The sequence below is a fragment of the Apteryx mantelli genome, chromosome 6 (assembly GCF_036417845.1).
Source record: "Apteryx mantelli isolate bAptMan1 chromosome 6, bAptMan1.hap1, whole genome shotgun sequence".
NCBI classification, from domain to species: Eukaryota; Metazoa; Chordata; class Aves; order Apterygiformes; family Apterygidae; genus Apteryx; species Apteryx mantelli.
This window is the reverse complement of record NC_089983.1, coordinates 9531379-9555048: the sequence shown is the minus strand read 5'-3', so window position 1 is coordinate 9555048 and position 23670 is coordinate 9531379. Positions and strand designations below refer to the sequence as shown.

The following is a 23670-nucleotide window of genomic DNA, read 5'->3' as shown; positions in this document are numbered from 1 at the left end:
AGTAGCCTGTATCTCTATTAGTTAACACTCTAATTAGTGGTAGATACTGGGACTGCTGCCAGAGAAAATGTACTCTGTGTTTGCAAAGTATCTCGGAGATGTATGGGCTTCATTACTGACAGTGATGGTGCGAGAGCCCAGAATTAAACCACTGAGCACTGGCTTGGTCCGCTTTCACTGTGAGACTCCAAACACTACTTACTCTAACATGCTACTCCAGGCTTTCTGGATCATCCCGTCATGAACGATGAGACGAACGGCAAAGAACACAGTGCCCTGGATAAACATGGCAAGCAGCTTGGATGTGGTTTTGTCCAGCTCAAAGGTTTTGTCAGGGTAGTCCACTCCATAGGCTTTTAGGAAGCCCAGCAGTGCCTGATCCTGTGACAGTTCAATCAAGCCATAGCCAAAGCAAAATTGCGGGAACAGAAGGAACGCATGCCTCAAGTTTTCAGCGAGGTCACGCAAGCCCTGAAAAAGAGCAACACAGTCACTGCAGTTTTTATTCGTGGAATAAATTCATCGATTTCACTGTGGGGCTGAAGTGTAACAATTACATTGGGATTTGCTAGTGTCTCAGAGCAAAGATAAATTGAGAGTAAAGAGCTCCGGAGACAGCTCGTTTCACAGGTACAAGGTCAGAAAAGTCAACAGGCAGCTCTGAGGCTGTGAACAGTTCACCCATAGCAAACAGCACCCAATTCCTGAGACAGTCCCTCACTGCTGCTCCGGCTGCCTTACCCAGTGCATGCAGCAGCCAGGAACCTGCCCGGGAGCCGGAGCTGAATATCGCCTGCTAAGCTGCACAGCTGTGTCGTGGCACTGTGCTTCCCCACAGCTAGGAGCCGTGGCACCAGACCACTGCAGAGCGCCACTCTCAGGAGGAGCATGGGCTGCTCCCAGTCCTGCTCCTCCGTAGCCCAAGTCCTATCAGTTCTCCTTGGGCGACCATGTCCAGAAACACAGGGTTTAGCTCTAATAGACATAGAAGTGCTTTTCCAGTTAATTCATGGAAGAACAGCCAAGTATGCAGTCTAGCAGTTATGAACTATCTATGCAGAGATTTGGTACGTTTCTAACTAAAGTAGCAAGGATTAGCACGCACAGCAAAGTGGAGGGGCAATAAATTGGGATGGAGAGACTCTCTGCCACAGGGGCACAGACAGATAAAAGAACATAACTGTACATCCCTAAAATCCAGGGGTTTGTTAAATGGGCACTGTCAAGCTGGAAAGCAAATTCCAATCCAACTATTGTTTTATCAAGCAATTACCCTTAAAAAAAAAAAACAAAACAAAACCAAATATAAAACATAAATTTCAACCCACTGATTCCCAGGGAAATCTCTATTTAAGAAAAGGCTTGACTTCAGGGAAACATCAATGTCTCCAAGTCATTTTTCATCCTTGCAGGCAGAAGATGATTGCATTACAGATCTAGATGACAGACGGCTGTGTGTTAAGCACAGCACACTTTAGACTCGGGGCAATGAAATCTAGTTGTGACTCTCCACAATTTGTACTGCAAGAACTTAACAACGGTTAAGTCCCCATCAACCTTGCATCAAGCATCCACACTCACTTCCTGACCTTCTCTGCATGGCAAGTTTCTATCCTTTTTTTTTTTTTTTTTAATATAATCTTCCCTCTCTCAACATCATTTCTTTCTTCTCTAAGAGAGCGGATTTACACAGCCAAGGAAGACTTATTTCCCCCACGACCTACCTATATGGAACCCCCTTACATCCTGGGACTAGCATCCTCCACTTGGCCTGCCTCAAAAATCTTGAAACCAGCCAGCTGCTGAGGACTTGATTCAAACCCAAACTCAACAAGATGATTCCTGTTTTACCCAGTTGCTGGTGGAGACCCCAAAGGGTCAACTGAGGAACTGAAGCACCAGTGGAGACCTACCTGGTCTGTGGCCTTTTCCTGGGAGAGCAGAAACACAACCGAGTGAGTAATGATGGTATTGATGCCAAAAAACAAGTTGACACAGACGTAAACGATGAATGCCATTCCTGTTTCTTTGAAAAACCCAGCCAGCAGGTACATCCATGAAAACGTTGCATATCTATAAATCACCAACAGTGCAGAGAATACTACAGTAACTCAAAGAGTGGTTGAAAATCAACAACTAAAGACCTCAGCTCAGGAACCTATACTTCAGGCACTACATAACAGTGCTGTTTTGGTGTGTTAATAGATTTTCGTATTATAGGAGCTTAAGGGAAGAAAAATGGCTTCTAGGGGAAAAATTCCACTAGAATTTGGAGAAAACGTTTATGATACATGTTTTAAACATGTAGTCCAGATTGAAAGAAAAGACAGACTGAGTGTAGGATTCAAAGCCAGAGAGAGAGTTTTGCTAAATTTTCCTGTTTTATCTAAATTTGGCTGGTTTTTTTCCCCCTCCTTTCTGATTTTGAAATGTTTCTGTATCCCAAACTTTGCAATAGTTCAGTAAGCATGTGCTTACAGCGTGGGCTGTCACTGTGACCTTGAATATTTCATGCCCTTACTTAGAGGTTGCTTTGAATAAAACAGGCATGACAACAGCAGTTTAGCTCACTGCTCCTTGAAGGAGCAACCAGTCACCTTTTGTCAAGTGTACACAGAAGAAACAGAGTCCATGTATTTCTCCTTAGGATTCCAAATCACAGCAGCCTGCAATACACAGTTTCTCACTCTGTGCAATGATATTTAAATAACTAAGCTCCACACTTACCCGAACAGTAACAGCAGAAGAAATACAGCCAGTAAGTTATTGTTGTTGCAGAACGCTGGTATCTGAAAGGCTGAAATAACTCCTATTGAGAGTCCAATAGGGACCATAAAAAGTACCTGTAAAATGATATTAAAAACATGTTATTAGGATGATAATTCTTAAACATTTTTCTAGAACTATACAGAAGCAGGAATGCCAGGTCTGAATTTGGTCCCACAAGTGCTGTTTGGGTTTTCTAAGGGAAATCAAAAGCAGGTGGGGTCCCAGCCTTCCTCAGATTTTGGGAAGACTTGCATATGAATTCCCTTAAAGCCTTTTTGAATAGGCTAAGCTTCAACATTCAGGACTGTGGGCAGAAAGTGCCTTGAAAAAACGATGCAAATGAAAAATACCCCTTTGGGTTTCCCTGTTAGCCTTGTGGTCAGACCACTTCATTGTGCCCTGTAAATCTGCTCTTTATAATTTTGTGTTAAGGCAGAGACCTACCAAACCTCTGCCTCGAGAGGTTCCTCTTTTCCCCCACTTTGGGATTTAACAGAATTTACTGGCAGGGATTCACGGAGAAATATCAAGTTGCCGAGAGCGCTGGATTAGTTTCAGCCCGCTGAATACTGATTGTGGCAAGGACTCTGGGGATTTTTCCACAGACAGATTTACAGACATGCAGTGCTAGAACGAGGGCCCAGAACAGGGAAGCAGAAACAGTCCTGCTGCATCCTTGGGCTTCCGCACAGTGGCTTGGGGCTGCTTTGCCAAGCCGGTCCGCAGCCGCGCTGCCTTCAGACCCCTTTCAAACCCCTTGCGCAAAGCGGGAGGTACTTGTGCTGTTGCCCAACCATGCCAGCTCCTATAAAAAGGCAGTTTAGGATATTCAGTGGTGAGCGCCCTATTGTTAGGGCTGCTTCGTTAGCAAGCATTGGTGTTACCGTAACACCTAGAAGCCTGAGCTGTGCTGGGTGCTGTGCAGAAAGAGCCAAAGCTCACATTTCCTAAGGATTTTTCGGCCCTCAGCCCTTACCAGATCAAACAGGGGCTGGCCACCTAAATGCCCTTGAAGACTTCATATTTTCAAGAACTGATAACGTTGCTGGGATTTTAGACGCTAGTAGAACTGCACCAGTGGAAATTTGTAGGATATGTAGAGCTGATCACCATTACGGCATAGCTGGCCATGCCAAAGCTCACAAGCAGAGACAGCCTGCATGTGCAGATCTCCAGCTAAGCGCGGGTTTGACATTGTGCACTGCAGGTAATTCATAAGACACAAAGCACTTCAGCCTACAGACACCATGCATATTTATCCTCATAGCCCAGTGATGCTTTCCAGCAGTGCTATTAACCCTCTTTATCATGAGGGAACTAAAACTTCAGGGAAAATAAGGGCATACCCACACCTCATAATGCAGCACAGCGCTAGGGAGCACAACTATCTATAGGAACAAGGTGGTAAATCTACGCAGCGCAGTGCAGCATTGTAGCAGGGAACTTGCTCAGGTCCTAGAAGACATATAGCTGCATTAGTAGCTTTCCTTGGCTTAGAAACTTTTACAATATGAAATCTTCAAGTGAGCGTTCAACCCAGCCAAGGATTTTTGCCCAACGGAGGACTGTCAGCTGTCAGCCAACGTAGCACCCTGCATTCCCAGGGTTCTCAAAATGACTGTAGCCTCAAGCCCCAAATCCTTACCCAGATGCATAAAGCCTGCATGACAACTAATCTATCCCTGGAAGCTAACAGAAAAGCAGCTTGGTGCTTGCATGCTAAAATTTAAATCAAGCTCTGGCCTGTTCTGTGTTGCTTTCATACAAATGTGCCGAATGTTTTGCATACACTCGAGAGAGAAGGAATGCCTTGGCTTAGCAAACTCCAGTGTTGCGGTTCATATTTAATAGTCTTCAATGCCTTTGAGAACAATTACTACATAACACTCTTGATAGTGATAATATTAATAAGTCTAGGCAACCAACTTTAAATAAAGAACTTTTTCCCCACTCTGCTACTGAATGCTATTCCTGGTGCATTTAAGAATGTGAATTATTTACCAGGTCATAAACGAAGTTAGTCACCCAGTAACTTGTCATTCCGATGCCTGAAATATGCTGCAGTTGTTTGGCTTTGGTTTGATGCTCTTTTACTACATATAGCACAAAACTGGCTGTTGTGATAGAGTAGCCAACCAGAACAGACATCGAAACTATGATATCAAGCAAGCTGTTCAGCCTGGGGAGAAAAAGCAGAGAAAGATGTACATGGTGAGTCAAAGTGGTAGATCTCCCTTATAGCAGAGGCATAGTTTGGAGCTCAGAAGCAAGAAGGTCCTGATTCAGTACCAGTATTTCTTGCTGAACATAGCGACTAATGATGGCGGTAGGTATTATGCCTAACAAAAAGCACTGACAGCAGTGAGTCATAACACTGTACCATAATATTGATTAGAAAAGCCAAGAGAAAAAATTTGTAATTATTACTGTTGTGCCCAAGTACAACAGCATGTGATGCTGTAACTGTGACCTCCAGATTTATATGGGATTCTGTGAAGAAACCCTAACAGGAGTCTCTGTGGCATGAAGGACGCTACTCGTGGGTAGTGGGAATGAAGGGAGGAAACAGAACAGTTTCATCGTTTAAAGGAAGTTATATAGTAATTTAGGCTGCTTATGGTTTCCAGGAAGCAAGTTTGCTTCTGTTGCAGCTAAATAATTCAAGCATCAGTCAAATGAATCTTACATTACTTGTTCTTGACTCTGTCCTCCAGGATACGGGTGAGCTGACAAGAAAATACCTACAAAAAAAGAAAAAAAATTAAAACGTGGCTAGCTTAAAGCCTCCTTTGCCGGTTCTTGAGATTGGCAGTAGTACAGAAAGCTGAGGCTAGAGAAGAAAAGCAGACCAAAAGCTGGGTTTTTTGCTCTGTCATCTTGGTATGATCTTGGGCAGGATTGCGAGTGTCTCTATTAGGGCTTACTTTCCACATGTGCCAAGTACCTGACTCCACTTAGATGCTCAGCAGATCTGAAATCCAGATCCTGGCATCTGCCCGACTTTAAAGGCTACACTGCTCACTTCAGTAAGAGCACTCCTACGCCTAAAATTAGGCACATACACATGGACCCATGTATTTTTGGTTGGATTCCTCAGCACTGACTCATTCAAAATTGGTGAATATGCTTTGTTTTAAAGTTGCTGCCTGATGATCTCACTGCATTTCATTCGTTCCTTTACCATAAGAAACAAATCATTCCCTTTCTCCACAACTATTATCTTCCTATTATATATGTTTTTCTCAATATGGGCATCTGTTGAGATGTTAGCATAAAACCAAGTAAACTTCAGACACTTCTATCTCAGTTTGGCAATGACTTAATTCTGAACAATTCTGTCTTATGCAGCTAGAAAAAAACCTTTTGCCCAAAGAAACTACATAAAATTCAGTTACTGGGCTGATTAGCCCAGTGTGACATGCATGTCTTTTCCAAAAAGAACCCTTAAAAATGGGTTTGTAACAGTCACAAGCAGCAAGTGACAAATGTTCTGCTCACGTGCAGACATCCTCAGAAGGTTTGCTTTAAATACTTCTTTACAAAGGAGAACATCTAGCCCAAAATACAGTGGTATCATTCATCACGGTGCATTTGCTTTGTTCAGTGGCAATTTGTGTCTACAAAACAATTTCATAACAAGAGGAGGAACTTTGTGGGGCTCCGTTAGGCCAGTTCCAATCTCCAGCAAATATCCGTGCAACTACAGTCCAGTCTCTAAGACTCTAGCACCTGCAAAAAGGTTTTAGTCTAAGATGCTTATATGCCTAAAAATGAGGTTCTAAATCCATATTTAGGCACTCAAATAAATGCCTCAGGCCTCAGAGAGGGCTGGAGAACCTCTAGCTGCTGTTAAATCAAAAAGATTTGCTAGAACACACCATCTCTGAAATTTAAGCTCCTTACAGCCAGGTGCTTGACTTTCAGTAGTTAATATGAGACAGAAGAACTATTTTGTGCTATTTTCCCTAAGAACGAGCACTCCGACATATGGGTAGAAAGGAGGAGACTGCAGGTTTACTTGATCAAGTGCCATACTGAGCATATACATTTGAAAGGGAAGATTTCACATGAAATTCATTTTTGAGGGGGAAAATCTCAACCTTGTTGTCAGTGAGCAAAATGGAATTAAAAACTCAGGTTGCTGATAAAGACGTGCAACAGCCAGGAAATGTTTCCCTTCTCTAAAAGGGAGAGAGAAAAAGAGATACAGTCTGTCTAATCTGTTAATGCTTCACTATAAAGCCATTTTTCTTTACTGAAGCTTAGGCTAGAAGTCAAAATTTCCATTTCAATGCTTTCTCTTTTTTGTTGGTCAGGATTGAGAGAAGAAAAAGCACCATATACATAAGTCAAAAGCTATTATGATTTGCTTAGTGACAGGGTAAAAAGCTCTTTATGTATTTTTTAAAAATATACGCAGTCTAAGTCAAATGTCTAAAGCAGGACTGGCACCTCTCTCAAACTGCTGAAATGACAACACACTTTTATCTGGCCATTTCAATGGTTCTTAAACTGTCATTTATTTGTCATAACAACAAATAGCTCTAGCTGCCAGGAACACACCACACAGACGTTCTGTCTGTTCAATTGTATTTCAAAGTGGATTTACACTACCCCAGGGGAGCTATCCTCATCCATTCATTTTATTTTCCCCATTCTATGGATGGGATCATTAGTGAGAAGTGGAGAATTATCTCTCTGGACATTTACTACTATTCATTTTTTTCCAAAAACACATAAGCAGCAGGTCAGATGGAATAAAAAATGGTGCTATTCTTTTTCACTGAAAATTGTTATTTTGCTGGTATAAAACTATCTCCAGGAAAACTTTCCGACTGTTCACACAAGCTTCCTGCCTTCGCTCTCACTGCAGCATGCGCTGGGAATACAGAGAGATGGCAAACTTCACCGCTTAATAATTCAGCTGCTCTGGGATGTTTGTGCCGCTGGAAGCGCTCCGCTCGGGTCTCCTCTCTCCCCACTGGGGCAGAGGCTGCAGCTTTGCAATATGCTCTTCCCGCGCATACCAAAGAGCTCGACCGTTCTGACCTCGAGGGCATGCTGCAAATCTCAAGTGCACTAGCCAGCAGGTATTTCAGGACGGTGGTGGGACAGAGGTGCTGGTTTTGCTTGTTGTGAGCTGAGCTTGTTGGGAGGGGAGTTTCAGAGCATCAGGATGTGGAGGTGGGAAGAGAGACATGCTGTTTTGACTTTGTAATCAGCATCCTGCCGTGTCTTTAATTCATGGCATGACACGCAAAGCTTCAGACCAGATGCCTTCTTCCATTGTATTTAAATTCACAGGCATCACTGGGGAAAAGCCTTATGAGCAAAGCGACCTTGTCACCTCTTTCACTCTCACCTGGAACTGCAGCCAGCTGAGCTGAGGGGGACTAGGTACGACCAGCACACGGCTCAAAGGCCAGTATTCGTCAAAGAAAATCTACCGGCAGAGCATTTCTGCACACAATCACTAGTCTTGTCACACCCCACAAATCTCTGAACAAGATCTCTCAAAATGCCATCAACATAATTTTTTCCTCTCCCTGCATCCCCTTCCATTGCTAGAGACGTATACATACACATAAATATTTGTGTCCATGCTGCACTTTTAAGGTAGGCTTAACAGCAACCAGTACGATAGGGCGCTCCAGTTTATCAGTGGGAATTTGGATTGCTGCATCACGTTAGTCAGGAGAAGCTATGAGAACTGATAACCCCAAATGGGGCAGCAACACTCTTTGGAGTCTGCGTATGTCACGTGTCAGAGGAAAAATATAGCTGAAAATTGTTTCTCACTTAATCTCACATTAATCTCCCTCATTCACATTCACAAACACATGCACACACACATCCTAAGTTCCTCTCAGCAGAAGGGTGAAATATTAAAATTAACTCATCTAAACCACCCTTGGAGATGACCTAAAGTAGTTTTTCTGTGCATAACTAATGGGCACCTCTCAAAAGGCAGTTTTTCCAGTACGATGGTGAAAGGCAGTAGGACAAATAGCAACCATCGCCAATTGTGTGATAAAGGAAGTATTTTAGGGTAGGAGCTAGGGGCTTCTTGTTCAACTCTACTGAGTCTTTGAGAAAGATTTTATGTGATTTATTCATATTTTTCAATTCATGTTTTTAAAGACATCCATGTATTTGGGAATAAAGAAATGGGCTCAGTGAAATCAAGATAAATGTTGTCACTGATTTCAACAGAACCGGGATATTCCCCCCAATGGGGAGGAATTATCTGCTCATGTAAAGGCGGCACCTACCATATCTGGAAGTCTCATTTTTTGGCAGGTTAGCTCGAAGAATGAAGTTGTTCAGGCTGTTCAGATAGGCTGGAAGGCTGTGATAGCCTTCTGGATTGTACCACACCTGCACACAATTGGGAAATTAAAACAAATTGGGAAAGAAATTGTTAGAGATAATATTTTGGTTTGTTCTGCTTGCACAAATGAATCTTTCCATAGCTGTTATGTAAAGTCATAAGATCTACAAGTCTGAGTCCAAGTTTAAGCACTGAATGAGTATAAATGCATATTTCATTTTCAGTATGAGTGGTTCTACCAGCTTCATTAAGACCTAGTTCCTTTCCCTCCTGGGAGAGAAGAAAGAAGTGCTAGCTGGATATGTACAGAAAGGATACTGATACTTGGTTACTATGTAATGAGTTGCTCAGACCTTAGCAATACCAGCAGTGGAGACTTTCAAAAAAAGGCTAGAGCAGTTAAACATCTAACTCCCCCTGAAAGCCAGTAGGAAGAGGTGCTCTAGGACAGAAAATAGCCACATAATCTCAACATCCTCTTCGTTCAGCAACAGCCGTTCCCCTCCCCATGATGAATTTTATTGCTTATGCCACAATAAACCTTGAGTACTGAAGGGGAGAAACAGAACACAGGACACGCACTTTGCAGGGATTCACCATCACTTATTTCGGGCACAACACACAGGCCCCAGGTCAAAGGTGTAAGTTATCTACCAAGGACATCACAAGGTTTAGGCTATTAAGGTTAGAGACTTAAACACAGCCCATAGCGTTGTCTTTGCCTGTTCCGAGTCCTCAGTGATTTTATTCTCATTGGCCTAGCAGAGCAAGCACTGCTAGAGGAAAAGAAGGCTGGAAGTTTGCCCCTAGTTCCAACACTATCGAGGTTTCCAGGTACTAAATCTGACAAGTAATAAGCAAATAGAAATAGCTTTCAAATCTAGGATAAGTCTGTAAGATGGGAGGGGTGAAAACATCTGCAAACTGAGCACATGAGCTCTGCATGTTAGCAAAACAATAAACCCTGTGATTCCCTTTCACTGGAGCTACCTCTGAAAACAGCACTGCTCTTGCAGGAACACTCCCCATGGCAGTCAGGTTTTGCAATGAGATAACTGGATCTTGTCAACTCTCTTGCATTTCCTGCTACTTCAGATTTCAGCCTTGGTGCTTTTAACACTGATGTGTTACAACATTTTCACTGAGCAGAAACAGAGAAACCGGTAAATCAGAATGTACAAGCCAGCTCTAGTTAATGTATATACGTTCTCTCATGAGAAAAAGGTGCCACTAACTTCTCTTTTCACCTCTGTATAATAAAATTTTAAGAGCAGAAAAATTGTTTCCTGCTAGCAAGAGAAGTCAGACCAATAAAGAAGAATGGGGAGAGGAAAGGAAATGACATGCAAGTCATCTCCCCCCCGCCAAGCTGCGGCTTTCAGAAGGATTCGTTTTATCTCCTGAAATATCTCTGTATTCACAGCACTCCTCCTCAGTCCCACGTTTCCTGTGCTATGATGAGCAGGAAGAGCTTAGTTACCTTAGTCAACGTCCTGTTGGGGGGCACAGGTCTGATATCAAACTGGAGATCTGCTGTCAAAGGCAGCCCGAAGCTCCAGCCACCATACCTGAGTGGAAACCAAAGGGAAATATGTTATTACCCTCATCTGGAAGTGTTAAAGCCTTGGCTGGTGTCAATTAGCATGGGCTCTGCTGAGGAGCTCATGTAGTGCATGCCCCTGTCACCCCAATTAATCCTAGCTTGACTTAAAAGAGACAATACGGAAGAAAAGAGCTTGTGGCAGTATGTGCTGTGAGGCCCAGCCAACACTACTGCAGGAACCCTTTTGTGGGAAAAAAGGGAAACAGAAACTTGGCAGCTCTGTCACAAACCTGTGCTGAGAGCCTCTATCTGAAAAACACTTTGGAGCCACGCAGACTCCTAACCTGCTTGGCTACCACACTGGAATAAGATGAGTGCATTTTCCAAGAAGATGAGCAGCTTAGCTGAAATCAGTGGACAGATGAACACATTCCTTGACTACCTTAATGGCAGGATTTGTCTGCTCCAGGCACATTGTGCAGCTCTCTGTTGCAGAGTCAGGATACCCTTATAGCTCTGTTTTTTCTTGTGTTCCTTGGCACAAGAAAACACTCAACTTCTAGCTTCACTGGAATGGATGCACTTGTTGAAGTGAAGCACACACTGAGACTTCAGACAACCAAACTTTGATGAAAATCTCTCCCTAGGGTTTACTTCAGGACAGGCTGTGTCAGATCTTCCTCTTTTTTAATATTTCTGAGCCAGACAAAGGCTTGTCTGCAGATGCAGCCATCAGCCTATCAGGTGCCTGACAAGTTATCCCTAGGCTATCTCTGCTATGATGAAGCAGAGCACTTGCAAGAACTTTTACCTATAACTCTGTCATCGCAGTACATTTTACCTCCTTTCATCAGATTCACAGAAACCACAAGCAGGGAGGCCCTTCTATTCCCCTTCCTGCATTGTCACCTCTTAAAGCACAGTAGAAGCTGCCACAATCTGGGGCAGGAAGAGGGAAAGGGGATAATACCCCCAGTACTGACCCCCAAACCTCCTTCTACTTCCAGCCATCAGTAGTGCAAGACAGCAGTACAAAATAGCTGGTTAACTGGAATACCATATAATGGAATTATATGTATGAGAAGCTGCTGCCCCCAAAACAATTCAGAGGAGAGGGATCGGAGACTGATGCTGCACCGTTTTTGCAGGAAGTCTTTGGCAGTTGCCAGAATGTAGGTCTCCACATTGTGCCCTGTGAGGTTATAAAGCGTCCGCGTGGAGAAGGTTCTTCTGTGAGGGGGAGAGTAGTCCGTCGGTGGACATGTCTGAGAGGAAACAAATGAACAAAATCATTTGTGTCATCATTTTAGTTAAAACTTGGTATTTCAGAACAAGATTGAGAGCAGGCAGTGACTACATTCTGGTCCTGGGACTGATTCCTGCAGAAGCTAGTGATCTGCGAATCAGGGTGCTGAGACACCCAGCATACATCCTTGTGTGCTGAACCGAACACGTTTAGCAAGGTGCTTACAAAGACACCTTGAATCTACACTTCAATTCTACTGACAACGGTGAGACCTTGAAATGTGCTTGGTGCTAGGTAGGAAGATTTTTGCTGAATTCAGACCCGTCCTGTTTATCAGAGCCTCAGAGTGACTGCACAGACAATGGCAGAGGGCAAAACAACTCACAGAGCAGCAACCTCAAACTCTTATCTTCCATTCATTAGCAGCCACACTGTATGCTTTTGCTGTATTGTCAGTCTTTGGGAATATTGTCCAGAGCTGCAGAGAAACCTTGGGTTAGTCCCAAATATGTAATTTAACATGCTGAGGGTCAAACTTGTATCAACAGCTTCATAAGGTTGAAACGTCCTATCAGACAGCATGCTCGCTGCTTCTTTCAGCTCATACATAACAGCAACCTTAGCCTCCCCATCATGTATCTGTTCATAACTTTGCATCAGAATAGAAAAAATAGCTTCTCTCATGCTGAGGAACACCTGCCTGTGCCTTCTGGAGGTGGGAATCAGCTTCAAATATTATCCTGACTTACTGGAAAAATGATGCCGTACTTTTAATGATGCGAAATTAAGACTATGTCCAGAAAACTGCATAAAATAGCTGCATTTTAAGGAATGACTAGGAACATTCAACTAAGTACATGCTTTATCTTACAAATAGCATCACACTGTGCCTTGGGTCTTATTTCCTACTGGAAAAAGCTGAAGACTGGTGAACAGCACTGAAGGGAGGTCAGCTGGACTCCAAGCTCAACACATTAAACTGTAAGGTCCTTGGGGCAGAATCTGCCTTCACCTTAAGCGCATATAAAGACACTAAGCTCAGCAGGGCCCATATCTGGTTCTGTATGTACCACTGTAATGCAAATTATTACTATTAATCATCGCTATTTATAATACTGAGCAGAGTAAAAGCAGATGGATCTACACTTTGTGTAAAGTTAAATTCTGAAGAGCAAACAGCAATAATAGCTGTGCTTTCATACAATGACAGTGCTGTATAAAATGCAATTTTCCTCTTGAATACATGCTCACCTCTGCTAAATGGGACAATCACACAACAGTCAAAAACACTACTAAACCTTCTCCCACCAAGAGGAGCTAGGCAGATAGATATATTAGCACGTGATTCTTCTGAGGATGGTGTTTCCTTCCTTCCCCCAAACTGATGCAGTCAGTGGTTAGTCAGGGTACAAAACCAACAAGGCCATAAAAGAGACAAATCTGAACACCGGAGTTCCCCTTAGTATTGTGCCGGCCCACAAAACCACACACACCCTGCAAGGCCTCCCAATGCCCCATGTTCATTCTGTCTCCTCTGAGTTTATTCAGTTACCTGGATGCCATCCGTGCAGTTGCAGGCAGAATACTTAGCTCTTTCATTTCCACTGGTAATCCACTGGCCAAGCATGTCCTCAGTTAAACACCGTCTGAAAGCGAGCACATTTTCCCCTGAGGTTCTCTATGTTCAGGTGTGCCAATGACACTAATGGCTGTCACGTTTAATGACAGCAAGGATGGCAGTGCATAACTTAAGCAGAAGAGCAGACCTTTCTGTCAGCCCTGGGTGCTCCAGAGAATATCCTTCCTCCCACTGAGTTCAGTGGCTCCCAGCAGACAGCCCTCACTACTGCTCTCCGTGCCTGGATTTGTTCAGCTGATCAGCAAGAACCGAGACACTGCCTGACTCCCACAGCAGAGAGCGTAAGGAGTTAGCATGCAAAGGCCAAAATCATCTTACAGTTCAAAACTAGGGGCTACTCTCACTGCAGTAATCAGGGAGTTCTGTGATGGTTCAGAAGTTGTGTCTAGTTAGTATAAACATTTGCATGCAGGTCTGCCCAGGGTTTACTACCGATTTCTTGAAAACGTATCTGCAGAGCCCTAGGCAACCAGCCCTTATGGCACAGCTTCTAGATGTAGATAAAAACAGCTATGCCGCCAACTTTCTGGGTGGGTTCAGTGCTACAAGCGGGTTATTGGCAAGGGAAGGACTGCTTCCTGTGTATGAGAATAGCCTGCTCTGGTCCTGGCATCCTGTCACCACCAAGCTGCTCCTTTACTACTCAGAGTAGTCAAGGAGTCCACTTGCAGTGGTGAATACTTCTGCAGGCAAACAAAGTCACTGGTGTCAAGGAGCTGGGACTGTGTGGAAGTCCCAACTTCAGCCTTAAAGTGTAGTATGATTTACTGTCTTCAAAGATATTTAGTCTTGCACTGGCAGATATGAGCATTCACTGCAAACTAAACAGAAGCCGGGCAGACCCTCGGCAGGGCTGAGGTCTACTTTGCACCGACTGCAACTATGCAGCTCCTGGTTCAGGACTGATTTGCATCCCCCCAGGTCAGCCTGCGAGCAGAGCAAGCTTGCTCCTGCCTGTAAAAGGATGGTTAGACATCTCCTCAGTGAGCTGAGTCTGGAATTTCCAAACATCTCAGGGGGATGCAAGTCCATCTGAAGACAGGCAGAAGATACTTTTTCTCTGCATGTGGCACCAACATATGAAAATACCATAGATGATCAAAGACTGTTATTAAGGTCTGATGGCTATTAATGTTAGGGCAGTTCCTCTTGCAGATCAGGAATTTAAATGGAAGACCAAGAACTACTTACGAGTTGCTTTCATTCATGCATGTGTTATCTGTTCCAGGGAAAGAAAGCATCGAAGCAACTAAAGCATCTGTGGTTTCATTAAAATTCCTAAGATTTAACAAAAGAAAAAAAAAGAGAGAGAAATGTTCAAGGTACTTCTACTACCATTGAGCAGAGGAAAACTGTGCCTGAATGAAACAGGATTTATCTAGGATGCTAAATAAATTATTATGTTAGGTGCAAACCCTGCAAACAATTTAAGAACATACAACACATTAGGGCATCCATGCAGGTTTAAAAGAACTGCTCTCTGCTTAGAGCTGCACACCTACTCCAGCGCTTTGTTGCCTCCAGAGCTAAACAAGATCTTGATGCACTTTTGGACAATCAAAATTCTGTTCCCAGGGACAACCATCTACTGCAATTTTCAGGGCGATGTAGGACTAGCACTAGTTCCACTCTTGTCTCAATCAGCTCTCACATCTGTGAAGTCCATGTGCTGTAGGCCATGAAGTCCATGTGTTCTAGGTCATTCAAAGGTGCTTCTCCCTTCCAATCCAGCTCTCTAGCAATCACCCATCAGGAGAAATAGAGAACTCAAAGAGACAAGTGGTTCTGGCTCCTTCTCCCACCTAGCCTTACTGAAGCAGAAAGGAATAAGCAGTCCTGGGGGAAAATACCTTAGAGTGGACGTGCATGATTTGTAATGATGTTTAAGCTAAGTTTTATACTTGTGACTTAAAGCTGAGAACTACTGCAGAAAGACAGGATTTGACATCATGAAATCAGAATGATACAAATTATACTACTTTGGTAAATGCTTTTTTTAAGCACAATGAAATCATTCAGCGGTGAAGTTTTAATGACACTGAAAAAGTGCAAGCCCTTCAAATGACTGCATGCCCTGGACAAGCAAGGCCTGGGCAGGAGAGCATGTCCTTTATTGGCAGAGGGGAGGGTGATGCAGACAGTTCACCAGACAGATAGAATTTGATCCCAGACTTTAATTTTGGAGCCAACTGATGTGGGCGCTTACATTTCTAATTAGAGGAAGAGATTACATATTAAAAAAAATCCTTTTGGGGGAAAATGGCTGCCACAGGGCCAGAGGTCTCCAAAAGCAAACACAGTATTTCTCACATATTTCACAGTTCATTCCAACAGAGAGGTTGCTTTTCTAAAGCTCTCTGCTGGGCTGAGCAAAGCCATCTTCCCAAGAGACCCACTAGGAACAGGATTTTATCATTACATGGTTATCTGCATAACACTTTTCCACTGGATTTGCTTAGAAATAAGCCTGATGGTACAACTGGATCTTTATAAACCAATAGGTGCAACGATCAGAAAGAATACCACTCACCCAAAAAAGTCTGCCTGGTCAGATGTGCCATACAAGGAGGGGGAAAGAATCAGTTCTGGATATTCAGTCTCCTTAGTTCTCAGCGTCCCAAGTCCCATGGCAGCCATCACAAAGAGGACTGGGAGGATGACCTGAGCAATAAAGCCTCTGACATCCCGGCGAGTGTGGTGGAACCTCTTAATGAACATAGCCAATGTCTTCTTGAGCAGCAATGGCAAACCCTTCAGGCTTTTCGATCTAATCAGAAGCTGATCTGGGTACAGAAGAAAAATGCATTTTGTCAAGGATCAGCACTTGTGAAATGCAGGGAACCAAAGGTTAGAGTACTCCCATAGCTAAGTTTAGCTTCCTGCTCTCCTTTACAGATGGAAAATCAAAACTACAAAGTTGGAACATATGCAAGTGTGCAACAGTGTCAGACCTAGGACAGAACTCAGGTTTTGGCTCCAGAGTCATGTGCCCAAGTAACACCGATTTTCTGCTTGATTTCAAATATGTGTGCGTAGCTTATGTGTTCTGACATCTTGCAAGAGGAACACAGACTTCCAGATGCAACAAGTCATCTACCTCCTACCTACCCAGCTGTAGCTTACCAGGGAAACATATTATTCTTTTATATTTGCAAACTGAAAATTCTCATCATTTAGAAAGCAGGTCCTCAGACACAAATCAATAACAGAATTCATTTTGAAACAAGAAAACAAGGCACAAACTAATCAATCGTTTGCATGGACAAGGTTGGGGCATACTAAAGACAGAGCCAAACCCTGTGCAACCCATTCTTCTTTATGAAATATTCATCTATGTAATACAACACGAAGCAAATCATCTTCAGAGCTCTCATTAGGGGAGACATAAAACACTTCTCTACACATTTGAGTTACTGTTTATGGTGCTGCACATTTAAAGCGCAGGTCAGCTGTGAGAAGTGAGTGTGAAAATACCTCTGTGTTGTCCCTTGGCTGCTTCCCAATCTATAAATGATAAGTAAAAAATCATAAGTAAAAATATGTTTCTATTCTGTGAGAAAGGAGATGCAGCCAGCTATTTGCTCATTTTTAGGCAGTGCTACCTTCTGCAGCCCTCAGTCCCTGAGACACACCGGTAAAGCTTGACACTCGTCTGAACCTGATCTTACCCCACTGTCTGGCCCTTTGAGCTGTTGACCATATTGGAACGGCTGGGACAAAGCAAAAATCAGGGAAGAGGACCCAGCTCAGAGCTCTGCTGCCTTTGCCGCGGACTAAGGGGATTCCACAAAGTTTCTCTCAAATTGTGCTAATTGTATGGAATTAATCCTCTACAGCAATTACAGCAATTACTTTCAGAGGTATACATTTGCTCTTTCACCCACACACTGTATTTGATTAGATTAAAACCTGAATCAATTTAAAGGAAGGTGGATGCAAACAGAACCCCTCTGTAATTTATTCTGTGATTCAGACTGTTCCAAACCAGTGGATCTAAACAACTGTCGAGCACTGTACTTTCATTGATTTACTGTTTCATGATTCCTGGTTGGGTGAAACTTGGTCTTCAGCAAAGAAAGAGGACAATGGAGCCTGAATCAGTACATTTGTCACTGTTTGCATCTCGGCCAAATCTGGAATAAAACCTGGAGGTAAATCAGTACCGTCTCTTTCCGTGAAGGTATCTGTGCTCACAGACATTTCGTCACTGCCAGTTTGACCACTGGATCCAGGCAGCTGTTGGGACAATTCAGCATCTTCTTGCTGGTCCTTCCCTAGTTCTTTTGTCAGATTGAGAAACACCTATGGAGCAAGAAAACATAAAGGAAGACTGGTCCAAATGACTCCATTTACTGAAATGATAATCAGAATCCACTCTCCTACACACTTCTGTAGCCCCTATTCCTACTCTGCAGCTGCAGTTGTTGGGGCAGTTGTTTCCTTTATACTCTGACAGAGAAATGCTCTTTTTTTCTGTATAAAATTTCTGTAAGAAGCAAAAGGGTCTTTACCCCTTTTGTCCAGCTCCTTCTCAGCTCCTGTTTCTCTTTCCCCTGCTGCAGCTGTAGAAACCAAAAACTTTGCAGCTACCTCTGACTTACCTTACCCTAATACCATTTGTTACCATGACTAATGAGTAGGAGTAAGTGAAGCTAGATTTCAGCTCAGGCCCTCGATAACTCTACTCCTCCCACACCCACACGGTGAGAAGTAATAAACAGGTGGCTCTCCCCACACGGCACATCACTGGTGACGAAACAAGTGGGTTTATCTCCCTGGGTATTTTCCTCCCTCACCTCTGACAATCCGGACTGCTTCCACACTGCGACTGCACGCACTCAGGGGGTTTGCACGTGGGAGCACACTGGCAAAGTGGCTAAGCATGCACAAAAGGCACCCAAGTTACACGTAGCACGTACAGTACAATTTGTGCTCTTGCTGCCTTGGGAAAGCACCCAAAATAGGCAAGAAATTCTGGGCAGAGCGGAGAGACAGACTCCCTGCCTCCTTTCTGGAAGACATGAACAGTGCTCATCACTGAAAGCTCCTTTCTTGTTTCTGGCGTAGCTAAATGTTTGTGTTTATTTGACAAGAGATTCCCTGTGGTCAGAAAGGGGTTTGTGATAAGAAGGTATGCTTGCTAGAATCAGTCACATTAGACTCTGAACAGGCACAAGGATGAGTGTGGTCCTTACACCAGCATCTACCACTCCCCAAAGAATTGACTCTTTCCATTCTTCCACTGGGAAAAACATTCCTAATTAGGAGCAGAAGCAAGACCACCTCTCAGATTGAGCAGCCAGTCAGCAAGAATTACCCTGAGACGCAACAAATCACTCACTTGTACAATACAGCATTCACACAGAAGTTTATCATTTAGACTGTTTGCTAACTCCCTCCCTGCTGATCGTGTTTGCAGATAAAACCCAAATTCTTGAATTCAAACACAATTCACACAGCACAATTCAAACAGAAGTTCACCATTCCCCTCTCTCTGCAGGCTAACTCCAGCATCTTATTTTCTGGGTAAAATGCTAAAAAGCACTTAGCAAGGTGAGACAGGGTTACACTATATGCATGAATATATGTATAGATTTATATATACATCTACACATTCATAAGGTTTTTATAAACGTAACACAAACAATGAGCCAACCAAACCACATCTTCCCTGCCCGCAACTCTCACATCCAAAGTATGCCACCATCTAGCCCAGAAAACAGAGTTACACACTGCTGTGAAGTCGATCTCCACAGCATTTCATTAAATTGAGTGGATCCTGAGCTCATACCTCTTCCACGGTTGTGTTTGAAATCCCATAGCAACCAAGGTGGAGATCATTCAAACTGGTATCAAGGGCTCTGAGAAGTGCCTGGTAGGCCCCAGAGACTGCTGACTTGAAGGGTGGAAGCACGTACACAAGCTCTCCACCAATATCCTCCTTGAGATAAGCCTCTGAGAGGTGTGACTGGATCAGGGAAGTCACTGCTGCCGTGTCACACTCCTCTATCATGTTCTGAAAAAGGAGAAAAACACTCTGTGGTCAGTGAGAGGGCTACAGGGTTGAGCTTCCAACTGCAGGATTCAGCTGAAATCCTGTCTCACAGCATAACCATGTAGGTGGTCTCTCAGTCCACGCATGCAACACTTCAGTTTAAACATCAGAGAGACAAAATCAGGTTTGTGTCCCTCGAAGGAGACACAGGAGGTTTAATGCCAAGACGTGGTACAGATTTTCTCAGGCTCCACACTGCTAAGGAAAAGCTGAGTTCTGGGTACTTTGGGGACCGTGTTGTGTGCAGCTGGGGTCCATCCAGACTTGCACGTTCATGGCTGGGCTCCCTCTGTCTGCAGAGGTGCTGGGATTGGGCTGAATTGACTTCTTTGCACCTGCTGGAAAGCTTATAGTAAGACAGAGGAATAGCCTTGCTACGACAGAGAGCTGACACCTGCACTTGGCTGCCAACACAAGCACACTCTTTCTCCAATTAAAAATGGGGTTTGCACATGGGTCCTTTTTTTTAATTTTCTCTATCTATACTGCCAGCAATTTGGAAGAGAGGGTGATTTCTCTCTGTATCTGCACATGAGACTATGTGCTGGGTCTACAAATGGTACCATAATAAATAATAACAAGATCAGAGTTCCCCCCTCCTTGCACGCAGCAGAGCATTTTGCCTCAGGTGACACACCATCTACAGACTTGCCTGTTGGCTTTATTTCCCTGCACTCTTGACTACACATTGTGCACGTGGCCTCGCCTTTAACCCTCAGTGAGACCCTGTTCCTTCCTCACAAAGCAGCACACTGATGTTCCTGCTTCCAGAGGACCAAAGGGGCTGGTGCGGTGGCCTTGCTGGAGAGCCTCCCTCTGCTTTGAGGGGAAGTGGGGATGACACGCTCTGTTAGCATCTCTCCGAGAAGCAGTGTTCACACATCCAGACCTTCAGGAGTTCTTTGGTGCCTCTCTGCATCTAACACAACCACTTAGGTCCCGCTGCCATCTTCAGACCTGTCACTCAGCTCCCGCTGACAGCCGTAAGTGCCTGCATCCCTGAACAAGCCCTGACGGTCCCCCTCGGAGATCAAGGGGCTGAGAGCTCTAGCTTAGCGCAAAGTGGGTCTGCAAACCAGGCAGATCTCTGCCTCTCCCCCCAGCAGTGCCTGCTGGGGCGGCCATACTCACAGGACACCGAAAGGAAGCTAAGGCCCAGCAGGGAAGAGAGGATGAAAAGGACTGCATCGCTCACCTGGCGTGTGGCTCAGGTTCAGAGCTCTGCCTCCTCTTTTAGAGCAGCAATGCTTTGTGCGGAGGGGCTGAAGCTAAGTCTCCCAAGTCTGGGGGAATGATCCATATAGCCTGTCTTTCTGAAGGAAACTTATTTAGAAATAAGTGGGTGAATACCCACAGGGCAGGCAGAACAAGCCGGAGAGCAGAGCACATCCTAACCCCGAGTGTCTCAGTGGCTGGGCCATATGGAAAAAGGACAGCTGAGGGAAACAGTCCGGCATATTCTTGAACCTCCATGGCCAAAAAATGTTCAACTCAAAATCTAAAAAAACCTCCCACTGACTTTCACTTGGGTCTTCTAATGATACTAAGAGTGCTTCCTCCTACGGGTCACCCAAAACTAAGCACATGTGGGTGCTGCTGCCTCACTGTACCAGTCAGAGAAAGGCAATAAAGCTCCCAGTAGTCATTTTTAAAGCTCTCTCTTCAGGGCTTGTCTTACTGTCTATGAAACCAGAAAGCAAACCAACTGAGAAATAGCAGGCAAACATTCCCAGAGGTTTTCTGTGCTTTTGGCAGCCAAAAAGAGCAATGACACTCTTTTCCCCACTCACGGCATTGGAGGAACATCTGCCTAGCCCTTCAATTCCTGCTCAGCCTTCAACTCTCATGCAGCAAGCAGAGCTCACTTGCAGCCCACACTGCCTTTTTCTTGTCACAACACACTGTTCCAAAACAGATTATTCTAGCCCTGGTCCACACGCTTTCATCCTGGAACAAAGTGGTCACATAGAGAAGTTATTCCACAAAAGTGAAATTACACTGGAACACCCATTCCACAACAGGAATGTGAGGCTGAGATGAACCTTCTGCAACACGCTTTATTTCTGTGGGACACTGTAACTTGTCTCTTTCCTTCCTGTCACACAACTGACTAGGCTTCCCACCCAAGATGTCTATCATAAAAACAAACATTTATCTTCATTTGAGTCTGAAAATTTGGGATGAACTCTGACACAAACCTTCGTACACAAACTTCTATACATTCTCACATAAACCTTCTTACACAAACCTTCTTTTTGGTGAGAGTCAGGTGGTATCCATCACCAAATGTTTCCTTGAGATAGAACGGTGACCCACAGCATTTGAGCCCGCCGTGCTCTAGGAAGGCAATTCGGTCACTTAGAACTTCCGCTTCATCCAAGTGATGCGTTGAGAGAATAATGGTTCTGCCTGGAAAACACAGAGCTGATGTTAGCCAGCACAGAATAAGCACACATAATGATGCGAGACAGGTGAAAGCTGCACTGAATTGGAGGACGCAGAGTATCAGGTGAAAATACACAGCACTCTTTTGGAATTAATAGTAAAACTGGACAAACGGCAGCAGCAGAGAAACTGAAAGTCAGCATAACATAATCTGCCTATTATGGCAAACCTACATTTCCAATGACACTCTGAATTTACAAGAAGAACCCAGGATTTCCCCAGAGGAATCTGCAAAGTCCCAGTTCCCCCCAGTTAATTCTCTGTGGTCTCCAAAACTCAGAGTTCAAAGCCACTGATGTCTTATTTTCAAAAGTGACACACATCGCCTTTGCCACTGGGTGGCATCTTGTCTCATCACAGTACCTTTTTTATTCTTGGAGATAATTTCCCAAATACTCCTCCGAGAGCATGGATCCACCCCCGTGGTTGGTTCATCCAATATCACAACCCTTGATCCACCCAGGAGGGCAATAGCTATAGACAACTTCCTCTTCATCCCCCCGGACAGGGAACCAGTTAGTTTATGACGATGGCCATATAGTCCAGTCTCCTTCAAAGTCCTTGAAAACAAAGAAAAAACAACCCCCAAAGGTTGCACATCAGGAATATTTTAAAAGCAGGTAATCTGAAAACAGCATACAACATAACTGCAGATGAAAAACTGCTCAGATGTGGACTGCTCTGCTGAATGGTCACAGTGCTGAGAGATGATTCACCCTGCAGCTCAGCCACTGGGATTTTATTTTTAACATTTTTTAGGGTGTTTTCTGACAAGCCAAGGTTAAAGGCTCAACCTCATGAACTGAGAACATCAAGATCCAAATTCCCTGTGATGGTCTGGCTGCGTCACTTCTTTGCAGAACCAATAAAGCTGGCATCATCTGACTGGTTGATTAAATCTCTTTCTGGGGAAAATTGTAAAGAAGCAAGGACCCAGACCTTAGGCCTGTAATTCATCTCCAAAGAATTGCCACAGAAGCTTGTAAACCCCCTGGAGAAGAGAGCTTGTTTTCTTACAGCCACAGATTTCAACACTCAATATATTCCTCTAGTCAGGCCTTCTCCATTACTTGGACTCTAAGCTGGGCACACAGCAGAGCTCAAAATCATGCATCTGAGCTTTGCAGTGGCAACGGCACCACCGCACAATGAGTAATTTTGGCAGCCCTCTCCCTTCTCCAACCCTGCTATTTTTATACCTTTTCACTTCTTGGAGAAGCTCCTCTTTACTCCAGTGAGGGACTTTGATGTACCCATAGAGCAGCAGGTGCTCCTTCGTGGTGAGGTAATTGAACAGCACGTTGTGTTGCATACACACACCCATGTTCTTCCTGATAACTTCCTGGTCAGTCTTGATGTCTTTGCCATAAACAAAGATAGTACCTGATGATGTAGGAAACAGCCCAGTCAAAATAGATCTGAAAGGGAAAAATAAATAGAAAAGGAAGTAAAAAAGGAGAAAGCCACAAGAAATCTTTCATGGCCTTGTACCCATCATCACTTGAAAAGTTTCCCTACATCACCATCACGCTCCTTACAGCTCGAGACCACTGAATACAGCTTATTCTGGTGTCTGCCAATGCTTTGGCAGAGTGGTGGCTGGCCATCATCAAAGGGCATCCTCCTCCACCTCTGCGAGAAC

The 23670-nt window shown here is 44.1% G+C and overlaps 1 protein-coding gene across 1 annotated transcript in view; it reads right to left on the bottom strand.

The window, feature by feature from the left end:
* ABCA12 (ATP binding cassette subfamily A member 12) overlaps positions 1 to 23670 on the bottom strand; it is a 90057-nt gene that overhangs the window by 9090 nt on the left and 57297 nt on the right. The window contains exons 30-45 of the mRNA XM_067298732.1: positions 23228 to 23446; positions 22392 to 22588; positions 21832 to 21992; positions 19320 to 19544; positions 17692 to 17830; positions 16059 to 16311; positions 14720 to 14806; positions 13442 to 13535; positions 11781 to 11908; positions 10581 to 10668; positions 9042 to 9147; positions 5456 to 5510; positions 4771 to 4948; positions 2728 to 2843; positions 1914 to 2073; positions 203 to 471 (exon numbers count right to left, since the gene is read on the bottom strand). Of these exons, the coding sequence (XP_067154833.1) occupies positions 203 to 471; positions 1914 to 2073; positions 2728 to 2843; positions 4771 to 4948; positions 5456 to 5510; positions 9042 to 9147; positions 10581 to 10668; positions 11781 to 11908; positions 13442 to 13535; positions 14720 to 14806; positions 16059 to 16311; positions 17692 to 17830; positions 19320 to 19544; positions 21832 to 21992; positions 22392 to 22588; positions 23228 to 23446 (2475 nt within the window). The remainder of the gene's footprint in view (positions 1 to 202; positions 472 to 1913; positions 2074 to 2727; positions 2844 to 4770; positions 4949 to 5455; positions 5511 to 9041; positions 9148 to 10580; positions 10669 to 11780; positions 11909 to 13441; positions 13536 to 14719; positions 14807 to 16058; positions 16312 to 17691; positions 17831 to 19319; positions 19545 to 21831; positions 21993 to 22391; positions 22589 to 23227; positions 23447 to 23670) is intronic.